This window comes from Clupea harengus, chromosome 11 (genome assembly GCF_900700415.2).
Source record: "Clupea harengus chromosome 11, Ch_v2.0.2, whole genome shotgun sequence".
NCBI classification, from domain to species: domain Eukaryota; kingdom Metazoa; phylum Chordata; class Actinopteri; order Clupeiformes; family Clupeidae; genus Clupea; species Clupea harengus.
The window spans coordinates 5440667-5453467 of NC_045162.1; the positions used below are offsets into that span (position 1 = coordinate 5440667).

Genomic DNA, 12801 nt, shown 5'->3' on the forward strand with positions numbered 1-12801 from the left:
TTTTTGAGGCAGATCAGTTCAAATTCATGGACCATTTTATTTATCAATGAATAACCGAACGGCTTAAATGTTCATTTCTGCCTGACGACTCGTGTCTTAAATTCGCATAGAGAAATATGAGTGACGGACTGCAACACTAAACTAACTTATATAAAAGGTGCCAGGAGTGCAGACACCTTTGACCATGGCATTTAAAAATAAAGTCCTTGCTCTCAAATGTCAGCAATTGCTTCCCCTTGATGACTGGAATTCAAACAAAAAGCAGCAGAAGATGCCATGTTAACGCACTGATCTGTGGTTTGTTAAAATAGCTGTTGTTGTGCAGACATTCATAAATGGTGCTGTGTGGCTGACGAACTAGCAGGGGTATAACAGAGGACAACTTTGATTATTATGGGGTGGTATTAGCCACTGAGCTGAAACAAGAATACACTTGTCGAGGCCCTAAAACCCTTGAGTAACAGGACTTGTGAGGTGCCAATGTCAATGCCAATGGATTATCGGGTGGCAAAAGGAAATGGTTTTCCTTTTCTATTATTGTTGATTACATGCCCCTGTGATTTATGAGGTATATTTAGCTTTGGGTATCAAAAAGTTCCACCTCTGAAATCTTGACCATGACAGTGAAGCACCACATCCTCGGTTTCATCTTGTGTATCTCCCTTACTGTGAGACACAGCAGAGATATTTTTTTTAAAGAAGAAAGGCAGCATTCAATCGGAGGACCTGACATTTACCAAAAGGATTCTTGGAGCTTCCGAAGTGAGAAGTGACATTCCTCCTGAGACTAAAGTCTGCATTTCCCCTCATGAAAGCCCATGTTTACACAGCCATACCATGATCACTCTGACTGCAAGGCTCAGACCAGGCATAAATTACAACTCATTGCACATTCAGCAGTCTAGACATCAATGGAAAGGAAAAATATCGAGCACACTCCCTTGCGGACCTCCATCTCATCTCGGGGATATCTCCCATTACCTTCACCACCACAGAGTGGTGATGGAGGCAAGTTTTCCCAGGACAGCCTGCTGGAAAAGTGTGGAAGACAATACGGTGACAGGCACAGAAGAATAAGGGGCAGGGGGACGAGGCACACAGAAGGTGACGAAATGGAAGAGTGATGCACCACGTCCCCCAAGCACACAGGGCAATGTGCATCCATCCTCTCCAGCGCCCGCCCGCCCGCCTCCCCACACTACTCCCATTAGCGCACAGGCTATGCAGAGGCCACAGAGAGCGGCTCAGCTTCTCCCTCTGCCTGCTGCCTAAGCAGCAGCTGGTTCACAAGCATTCCCTTGGCTGACTGCGTTGTCAGACGAATGCGGTGCTCTCTTAACTAAGATTAATTGCAGCTAATCCTCCATGCCCGGTGGAACTCCGAAACAAGCCGGGTCTGCCGATCCCATAATGCAGCTGGTGGGGGGAAAGAAATTAGCCGTCGCCGCTCGGAAACGGCCAAAGCAGACCGGATTGGAGGAGTTTACCATTTATTTCTGGGTGGCCCATGCATCTGTCAGATGGCGCCAAGGCGAGGGAATGTGTGCAACGCATATGTTGAGATGGCAGTCTGTTCGGCCCATTTTTCTCTCCTTCACTTACATTTCTCCTGCTTTTTTTCCCCCCATACCCCAGGCAAACAGCCGACTGAGCTAAGCCTCTGCAAACATGTGTCTAATCACACGTCAAACTCAACCCCATTGGGAATCTCAGTGGACGAGGAGGATCTCCGAAAAAGAACCAAGGGATTTCCATTGAATAAGAATGTGGCAGAGACAGTCGTATCGCTGTGTCATTCAATAACTGTTCAATGTTCGATTATCTGCAGTGGTCCTTCTCCGAAGGCTGCAAAAAACTCCTTGGCTCCTTGGTGGATAGTAAAGCCCAGCAAACCCGCATTAGCTGTTATCAATTTGGGGAATGCACAGCGGTGTAGCCTGGTCCCTCCCTTACACCTGCGTTACTGGCAGCAGCACAGGGCCGTAATGCATTCTGCTCCTCGTCTCTGGGAAGGGCGAGACTGCAAATGAGGTCCAGGAATGAATAAAACAATGGCGTGGCTGTACACTGCAGAATCTGAGCAGGAGCAGCTAGCTCAATACTAATAAAAATTGGAGGAGAGGTGGGATGGAAGGGTTGGGAGGTTGCATTACATAAACCAGGGAAATGGTCCGGCGGTATCTCTCTAGGGAACAGTCTCACGGTGTTGGCTGAGGTAATTGTGTACGCCTGCCTCAAACAGACAGCACAATCATGTAAAATCGACTGTTAGACCACTGCATATATAATTAGGTTGGTTCTATCAAGACTACAATAAAACAGCTTAATCATTGTAAATTCCAATATTGTGTACTTGTTTGTTGCACTCTTGCACTTAATTGGTTAGTTTAATAGCTAGACAAAAGGCTCACATCCATCATAAAACACAAAAAGACTTGAAATGGACATAAGGATTTCAAATATATCGCAAGGTTTCTTTCATAGAGTAGCAATAGCTTGGAGGTGGTTGGTGAGACCCCAAAACTAGGAACGATTTGCGACAAAGTTTTGGACACGGTCCTAGATACCCATTTTGAATCTAATTTCCCTAATTTGAAAGGATGTGACAATGATGCAAATGGCGCAACATCAAAGTGAGGCGTTGAGCAGAATTATTATTTGCATGTTTGCACTCATAGAACACTTGAGTAGGGGGAAGCCTTTGAAGGACAGGTGAAACAACATATACATTTGTGGTTGTGCTGTTGAATGGGTGTCTTTTGAGCCAATGACAGCAACAGGAAATTGTAACATGTGCTGCAATGACAAGCCACTCATCATTAGTTTGGTTCAAGTCCAACAGACATCAGTGCATGTTATGAAAATATTTAGACTGTTAAATTGTCATTGTGAAATCATTATACTTTGGTGGGTTGAACTTCATCAATTCAACACGACATATTTAATCATTGCGGTCATCTTCACACTATTTAACATATAAATCTATGGGTCTCATAATCGCGTGTGAAAGCAAGCTACCTACAATATTAGGGACATTATTTATGTAGAATATAGTAAGGTAAGTGTAGAGGTTAGTAGGGATGGGTAGCCCAATTTCTTTAGGGGAAAGAATGCGCTTATCAATTATTAAAACTTCCTTTTAGCATGTCCATGACAAGGAAGGAAATATATCTAACTCGAGTCATCTCTGTGTAAAGATAAGGTTGCATTCTAACCTTGGAATAAGGTTTCATACATTACATATAGGCTAATAAGATAGATTTGTATTATGAGACGACTTACAGGAAATGTACATTGAGTATCTGATATGGGTTTCTATGTTTCTGGCCTTCTATATCTTGTACACATTGAATAATTACTACTATAGGCCACCTATGATGGCGATTCTCACGACACCTTCATTATTACGAAATGTACATAAAAACAGCTTTATGTGGTTGGTTCTACCAATTCAAGCAACGTAACTGAAGTCGGGCAATATTACTTTTCTGCCTCACTTGTTGTAGCACATTAAGGCCCTGATGAATGATGGGCTACAGGATTATTTCCTTCCCTGTGTGGTGGAGAGAGTAGTTACACTGCCTATGTAGCCATTTGGTAAAATTGTATTGAGTTAAATGATCAGTTAAGTTTCTAAAACTGAGTGGTCAATATTATGCTGTCAAACTGTGTCAACATTAGATACGCCTGCCAGATGTTGAAAATCAAGATGCAGGTCACATGTCAAAGAAGAGGGAGAACGCCTTCAAAACAATTCCCAATTAGAGCCCATTGTCAGTGTCAGGGTTGGAAACACTATCTGAAGTGTTATTATGAACAATGAGTAAACTGTTACGACAAAGTTAACTAGACATGCATCGAAAAATTAGCAAAGAAAATGGTACAAGCTTGTTGGTACCATACTTGTTCCTAAATCACTTTTTTTACATTATTTCTTTAATGAGCTTGATCGATTACAGGCCCATGCGAAGGATCAGAATTTAAATTGGACACGTCACCGCCCAACCCTTGTGCCCTGTTCTGATTAAATCAAAATTAGAGCGCCGTGATATTTGCGTATGCAGTGACTGTACGGCAGGGTCCCTTCAAGTCACCTCCATTGTGATTTAATGAGACACCCTCCCAGCAATCCACCATCCTGTCTCCCTATTGATGGATAAAGCCCGTCCACGAACTCCATCGGAAAACAGGGAATATGCAATTCCCGTAAGAAGCCACTCTCGTGACTGAAACGCGGCACTTTTGTCTGAATCCAGATTAATTGTGCCTTTAGCGACGCGGAGAGGGTGCAAGGCAATCCACTAAAATCTTGGACAGGACGTATTCAGTGGAGGCATCATGGAGCATTAATAAATCAAGCTCTTTAAGTAAAAGATGGGAGCACAGCCAGCACCACAGCGCCAGACAATCTCCCATGAGCCTTTGGGGGTAAATGGATTGTGAATCTCGTCTGATTAACTCATCCTTGAAGTGTACACACACACACACACACGTTTGAGAATTCTTTCCTTTTTAAACCAATATGGCAGGCGCTGAGGCGTCTGTTTACCCCTTTGGATGACCCAAATTGCTCTAGCCTTACTGCAGCAATCCCACTTTCCTAAACATTCTATTTAAAAAAAAGAAAATGAAAAAAAGGCCATAAATCCGCTGCTCAAGCCTTGATTCTTCCAAGTCAACGAGATGGAGGAGGCTGGTTCTTGCCAGCCGTGCATTTTAATAACCCCCATAAAGAGGTGTTAGAAATCGCAAGCATATGCCCGATTCCTGGCGAAGTAGGCTGCGGTGCAGATAAGCTTATCGGGGAACCACATTGTGGCCTAATCTTTAAGCGCTGCACTCGGGTTGGCAGCCACCGTGGCAGCAGGGGCCTGCTGAATCGATGACGGGGAACTCACCTGAGGGTTGAAAAAAAATTCCCCACACCTGTGACAGGACGAAAGGGCCTGGACGAGCTTTTCTTAACCATGTCCAGTCCATTTAGGAGCCAATCTAACTTGCGGTAGGCTCCAGGCCTGTACGCCTTCTCAACAGGTCACAGCCTCGCCGTAGTTGTGTGCACGCTCTTGCACAGCAAATAATTTGATCCTAAACGTCACTCACCTCAACAATTCTTGGCGCGAGTCTCCCCCATATCTTCTTCTGACCAGACCTCCACCTTAGTGACCAAATTCCCTTGGCTGGCTAACAATTTAAAGGTTTTGCATGCTTGCCGTTAATCTACCAAGCAATTATCTCCCCTCTTCTTCATATTGGTTTTCTCTTTCACTCCATTTTGAGGCTACAACTAGATCAAACCATCACCTGTCGACGAGAGGCAGAGCACAATCACCTGTCGATGAGAGGAGGAGCACAAGCTGCCTCGTCCCATCAAAACAGGAAGCTCATCATAAACGCAGGATGGATGTACCATGTCTGCTTCGGCTGAACTAATTTCTCTCCCCATCTCTAACCAGGCAGGAAAGTGCGAATTGAAAGGAGGCTGCTGCTAGACCACTTGAAAATGAAGGGGAGGGATAGAAAAGGCGAGCAGAAGAGAGCAAAATAGAAAAAAGAAAAAACGAGCCAGACAAAGTAGAAAAGCGAGGGGCACATCGACCAAGCCTTGGCTCAACAGCGGTAGGCATTAACAAATGCACAGGCCCTGCAGGGCCACGGGTCAAACAGCTGCTGGAACGCTTGACGTCTTTTTGCCTGGTCAAATATAGCCTTTACATTCTCTGCTGAAGGCCAAGTGTCAGGCTGTGTCCTCTTTCTGTGCAATCAGAGCGCTTAAGGCAAGGCAGTCGCGATCATACACAGAAGGCCACAAGGAGACAGAACATGCCAGCATCCTTTCAAGCATGTCATCAACTTGCCCCTTAGAGTCCTTTCCTTTTCGTTTCCATTTCTTTAAGGGTTGATGCTCATTAGCGAAGCTGGAGTCTCGCCCGACGCTGGACTGTCGATCAGCTGAGCACTAACAAGCAGCCTCTAACAACAGGCTCAGCCCCCGCTGGAGGGGAACCAGGGGGCTGGGGACTGACCCCTGACACCAGGCTGACAGCAGACCACCAGCAAATCAGCGCTGCCATTTCAAAGGAGAGTCTCAGAAGACCGTCCGCCCCCGCCCGCCACCACCACGCCATCCCGCCCACACCCTATCTGATAAGTTCCTGCGGGGCATTCCATTACAAAACAGACCATGGCTCTTTGGTGCGGTCCCTCAGGGCTTTTTTGGGAAGTATGCTGCCTTGCATTGCCTCGGGTGCCCGAGGAGATGGGCGCCTGGAAATCATCATTGAAAAAAACCCCTAATAAGTCCATATTTATTCCTATATTTGCGCCTCTACCTATTAAGCGATGGCTGACGCATCCGACAAAATTGCTCCATTTTCATTTTCTTTTGTGCACGGTGTGAGTATGTGTGTGTCTCTGTGCGTGTGTCTGTGTGTATGTCTGATTATTTCATAGCCTAATCCTTTTTTTCTGATGTTTGCTTTGAATGTGAAAACGGGAAGTCCTGATCATTTTGAGGGGAGCGTGGGATGACAGAGCACATGATTGCTTGGTTTTGCTGAATGTAATGAGAGTGCAACAAAGCTGCCGTCTCATCCGTCATTAATTTCTGGATGGGAGGAACAAAAAAGGCAGAAGAAAAATCACACAATCACACAACTTCCCTGATTGGGCACCCAAATGAGACCCAACAATATTGAAAAGGAACATAAATACGTTTGCGCTTGTTCAAATCCTGACAGATTTTCAACATTAGAATTCAAATGTAACCATAATCTGATTTACATTTCTGGAAATGCATATTTATCAAGTTAGCCTTGACTGTTGGGCAAGACTGTTGCAACTACACATTTTTAAGACTGGAGTAGAGGTGTTCCTTCAAATAAGGCTCCTCACCTTCATAAATCCCATGACCCTGAAATGGGATTTCAAAATCATAACAAACCAATCTACCCAAGACATGGAAGGCTAGAGACACTAGTTTGGGCATCTCAGAATGATCACACAGAAAGAAAATCTTGAAAGTAACTGAAATTCAAAGGAAAAGTGTAGTTTGGATAGATTGATTTCTGTGGTCCCATTACAGGGCTTGTGTTCATTAAGGTAAACAGGTCTATAGTACAAGTGTTCTGTGGGCTTTGAAGATGCGGTAATACTGATGAAACGCATGAAACGTAATAAAAAACGTCTTGATTTAAGAAGAAAGAAAAACCGGTCCCCAAAAGACAACAATGGAACATTTATTTTCAAAAAGGTGTTTCAAGGAACCTTTAAGAACCCACTCCAGAACAGACGGTCTTCTCGGTTCCAGGACATTTTGGAGTAATCTATGTGTTCATAGAACAGACACTACGAGTCAAGGTATTAGAGAACATTTGCTGACTGAAGCTGGGTACAGATCATGCTTCAGTGCTGCAAAGCTGGTGATGTATATATTAAGAATACTTAAAAAAAAAAAAGAAAACTACTGCCTGAATGAAGTGGCTTAGAGAAACCAACTGCCTGAATATAAAAGCCGAGTGGAACTTTCTCAGTCGAACTATTCATTTTGCATTATGCATTTTCGCTCTTAAGGCAGTCAAGCAACACCATACCACTGCCAGCATTTTTTTTTTTTGCCATTCCGCAGAGTTGGCGTGTGTCTGCATGAGACCCTATCTATACGTCTGCATAGACGTTTTTTTTTTTTTTGTGAATGTACGCGGGCTGTGGTGTGGCTTGTACCTTCGTCAAAGTCGGCATCGTCCTCGGTGTGCTGGGGGAAAGGGAAGCAGTTGGTGATCTCCAGCCGGTCCTCCACCACCAGGCCCAGGAGCACCCCCTGCACCACCTCACTCCCCTGGCCCTCCTCCTGGTAGTGCTTAATGATCTTCAGTACCACCTGTGAAGAAGAGGCACGCACAAGGGAACAAAGAATTGGAAAAGGTCAGTATTGTGTATAATGGGGGGGAAGGGGGTGGGTGGGTAGCAGATAGACAGCGACAAAGTCAACAAAGATGCTCTGGTCAGATGGGGCTACAAGACTGGCCCAACCACCTGTGAATGTGGACAAGCAGACCATACAATGGAGCACTGCCTTGTCTGCTCTCTACTACCTAACCCTTGCAGCCTAAAAGACCTTGCAGTATTCAACAAAAACGCAAAGGACTGTGTAAAGAAATGGGAAACTGCCATATAACCATCACGCTTCAGTGAAACGAAAAGAAGAAGAAGCGGCAAAGTAGTGACAGACAGAGAGTGTGAAAATGAGAAAGAGAGGACAGATAAGCACCAATCGTATTACAACTTTGCAAGGGATAGGGATAGGAGAGGAGGAGGGTCACTTCTATCCTTCAAAATGACACCCGAGACTAAAATGGCCCGAGTGCCATGGCAACCCTCTCACACTCGTGAAGTTCTGTAGCGATTAAGTCGAGGCTAGGTCGGTGGACGCTACGCCCTGGGGTTAATGGAGGCAAAATGATCCTTAAGTGCCTCATTATGCTTCCTGACAACAGGAGAGGCTTCGGGAAAAAAGGATTCGGATGCTGCTTTTAAAACATCCAGCCTCCTACCCCTACGATACCCTGCTCCTCACACGAATATGCCAGCGGCTCAGTCAACTCCCACAACCACTTTCCTACACTATTATACATTCTGAGACGTGCAATCTGGCGCCGATGTGTTTCAAAGTCACTACACACCTCAGCTAGATGTGCGCACACGCACACACACACACACGGAGAAGCTGGGCTTATTCATAAGGCACATCACAGATGTCCCAAGCCCATAAGAAATGAAGATGTAGGAGTGAACGAGATAAAGAAAAGGGGTGCCAAGTAGACAACGCTTAAAAGGCACGACACAAAAGCAATAAGGCAGGGAGAATATATCACGGCGATAAGAGCAACGCAATGCCGCATGCGAAAACGAGTGCCTTCCACGCAGAGGCGGGTTCTGACAGGGGGCCACTTGTAAGCCCTGCCTTAGGGTGTCAGGCAGCGTAATAAGTACGGAGCATTGCTGTGATTACTCGGGGTGGCTGTGTTAGAACTAATGTATTATGGATGTCGTGTGTAGTTTTTCTTCAGAAAAACACCGACCTCGAACGAGACTGGCCCGTGCGGCACAAAGAGATAGCCGAAGCGGCCGCACATTCCGCCGCTGATAACCACAGAGGTATGGCAAAAGTCACCGTAAGGGTCAAGGTCGCCTAAGCGGAGCCATTTGTTCATCCATAGAAGGCGGAGACTTCTGAGTGAGAAGTACGGGATAGAACGAGCAAATCAGAGCTGACAGAAGGCCTTGCTTGCTCCGCCTTCACAGTTCACTCTACCAAGGCCAGGTCAGGAATACTGAGCACAACAGCCGCTGGATGAAAGGTGCTCTTCAAAGGCTACTCTTTTTCCTTTAAGGTTGTCTCCCTCTCTCCGTACGTGTGAGCATCTCAGGGTTAGGGTAAGGGGGGGGTGAAGGGTTGAGGAAGAAGTTTCACGATAACAGAAGAGACCCTACTTCTGTCAACACAAAGTTCCTCTGCCAATCTTTCATCTTTGGGTAAGGTTCTGCTCTGCAGGAAGCATCTTCAATCATTCACAATGCTGGCTCTGCACCTGCTTCCTGCCCTATATAAGATCAAAGGAGGAAGGAGCTGGTGCGGCCTGGCCAAAGCAAGGGCATATCTCCCTCCTGTCAAATCTGGCTGGCTGGGCACAACTCAATACAAGGTAAAGCTAATGCTAACGCTTCCTCTAAGAGAGCCATCGTACTGATCACACCACTGCTATGGTGTCCGTGAAAAAGGGATGAGTGTTAATACAATATTAACCCAGATGGGAGGAATGTTTGAGCACAAATCCATTAATTTTTTTTGACTGATCCAGTGGCTATAATAAAAGGGTTTGCGCACATCCAGTGCGACACGCCTTCGCTCTTCCGAGAGCTCGAGATCTAAGTTTTCATTTGATCCATCAGCTGAATCAGACGACCCCTGTGATCCATCAGCTGATTCAGGTGAATGATTGGTGGAGATCAGGCCTCTTCATCTCTGATTTCCAACCATGCGCAGTGTCTGTGTCTGAATGCCCTCATTTACAACAAGTGATTTGTTGCATGGGGGGGGGGGGGGGTCTGCTTGGGCTGTAATGAAAACATGGTGCCAAACAAGCTATTTGCAGACCAGACTACCTAGCCCTGTCCAACACCTGTCCTGGCTTTGTCCTGTAAAGACACACAGCCAGTCCAATTTCACCCTCCTGTGAGTCCACACCTCACACAAAGATGCGACACACTGGCTTGATCTGCCCCTGTTTCATTCTTACAAGTAGAAAGGAGGATGAATGAATGAGTCACAGTCCATTTCCTTGACTTGATTTCAGTTTTCCACTTATGTGCTTGGAGTAGCCTACCACACGTCGCACCTGCAATCGCACTACTCGTAGTTGTACTACTCTTTCTTCAAAACAGAGAAACACGTTCACCGTCACTCACTCGGTGATATCCAGCATCCTCTTCGCACCTTGACAGAAGCCAGAGGTGAAGACCATGGTGAAAAGTGAACACCTGATCATCATCAGATCTGGACACACCCTGACACAAGAGCCCGAACTCCATTCACCTTTGATCATACAAACCACGAAGGCTAACCAGAGTATAAACTAACTCATTCCAACCATGAGACAGACAGAGCTGTCTCCAAACCCAAGTGCAGGCGTACCTGCAATACCAACACAAATATGAGCTACACTCTCCTCTAGATCTGGCAGCTATGTAGAGGAGACACAGAACTGTGTGAATCGGTCAGACAGGCTGGCCCTCTACAACCTTTCAGCACTCAATGCTACTCTCTATTCTCCATCTGTCCATTAAGGGGCAGATTTGAATGCTTTACATGCAGAGCGTCTGCCCTCTCCTTTCTCACTCACCTCTTCCAATGCGGTCGAAACCTCTCCCTTCAACAGGCTTCTCTCCGTAGCCTCCCACAACCAAGCGCCCAGAAGTGCAGGGTTCTATATGCTGAGCATTCAATCAGACGTCATTATGGCTTCAAAGGATTTTCCTAACTCTTTCATTTTGCAAACTGGCAATGCGTTTTACAATGCGTGTGAACTATGTTTGTAGGGCATCTTTAAAGCGCCTCTCAACAGCTGACTGATGCAATGCTCAAGCAACATCTTTCAATAAAGCCAGGTGAATTATTTACCATCAGGATTCCTCAGAGGGCTCCTGCCTCCAAACGGTGACAGCTCAAAATGAATAAAGACATCCTCATAAAAATATATAAATTGCTAAGCTATTCCTATTTATTTTGAAGAAATAACTCAGAGAGGTGGTCATTTTTGAAAAACAGCAATATACTAATTCTAGCTGCCTACCATAAACCCTTCCCCTAAGTGATCTCTCCAGTGAAAGAAATTCACTACATGAAAGATAATAAGCAAATGCATTAATTTCGGTTTGTTGTTATATACACTTTGAACGGCAAAAGGGAGTTGACTTGTTATGCCTAGTGTTCTAACGTGGACGGTCAAACACGCATTTAATTGGTTAAATCGACTGTAATGGTTATGGATGTGTTGGAGGGGTCCTGCCTGGAACAACACTGCCCTCTTCTGGCAACAGGAGGATTTGCATGATGCATCACAAAATAAAGTAAGCGAAGGCAAAGTTGTTTTTTTTAAACACTCAAAGCAGGGCTAAAAGAAAAAGTACTAAGAGAAATACATGGACAACTATTATAGTGTATTATTTATGTTTTAATGAAAAAAGGGCATCGTGTTTTGGCCATTTAAAACCCGAAGATATTATGTCCATCATATTTTAAAGATCATTAGTCCAACTGCTGTCTACAATAACAGGCAGCAACTGCAACACTTCTAGCATTTAGTAAGATATTCTGTTTCTGAAGTCTAACCAACTCATCTAAATTGACGATCATGTTCGATTATCGTCGATTATTTGCCCCCGCTCTAATCTTCAATAGGCATCTAATGGGAATGAAACCATGTAGTTTTCTATTTGCGAGGCAAACTAAATATACAACATCGCCTCTAAAACACTATAATAGTCAACCTCACATCCTACTGAAAGTGATGAGAGCATTACTTTACATTTAGTTATTTAGCAGACGCTTTTATCCAAAGGGACTTACAAGAATGTATACACATTTTTACCGGTTCACATCTGCGGCGACGCTACACAGCTCAACAATGCTAGCCATCAATCTGCTTGTAACGTTAGCCAGAGACATTACATAGCATTGGCGATGCATATCCATCGGCCATCTGCAAACAGCCAATAATGTTGACGTTACCTAATAATAGACAATAGAACAGTTAGCTGGCTCGCCCAGTTAGGTCAGTCTCCCAAGTCCCTGGTGGCATGTTTCAACGATGCCCATTATGCTCACGCACTCCTCCTAGCATGAGTTGCTAGCAAGCTAAAAGCCACCAGGTGCTTCTAAACACAGAAGTCAAGGGTAATTTGGTTCACAGGAGGCACACACAGTATGATATATAAGCTTACTTACCAGTCCCTCAATTTGGATTAACTTTACCATCGAGTCCAAAGTACTGGAGGGTGAAGCAGCCACCGCAGCAGCCGTCGATTCTTTGCGGGCAGCCATTCTTACACGAGAGGAGAGAACGAAGGCTGAAGTACTTCCTGTATTTAAGTGCGTCGGCCTATCGGTCCCGGGTACAGAAAATACAATGTACAGCGGTCGTTCCTATCCCATGGTTCAGAGACTACCAAGAGTCAGAAGAAAACTGCGGTAGAATGTTTGAACAGCTTACTTAACGCTCAAAAAGGGCAAAAGTGTTACAT

The 12801-nt window shown here is 45.1% G+C and overlaps 1 protein-coding gene across 1 annotated transcript in view; it reads right to left on the minus strand.

Annotated features, from left to right (window-relative positions):
- LOC105891936 (eukaryotic translation initiation factor 3 subunit H) overlaps nucleotides 1-12655 on the minus strand; it is a 33318-nt gene extending 20663 nt beyond the window's left edge. Inside the window, exons 1-2 of the mRNA XM_031577106.2 lie at nucleotides 12506-12655; nucleotides 7723-7879 (exon numbers count right to left, since the gene is read on the minus strand). Coding sequence (XP_031432966.1) covers nucleotides 7723-7879; nucleotides 12506-12601 — 253 coding nt within the window. The 5' untranslated portion in view covers nucleotides 12602-12655. The remainder of the gene's footprint in view (nucleotides 1-7722; nucleotides 7880-12505) is intronic.
- Between the last annotated feature and the right edge of the window lie 146 nt (nucleotides 12656-12801).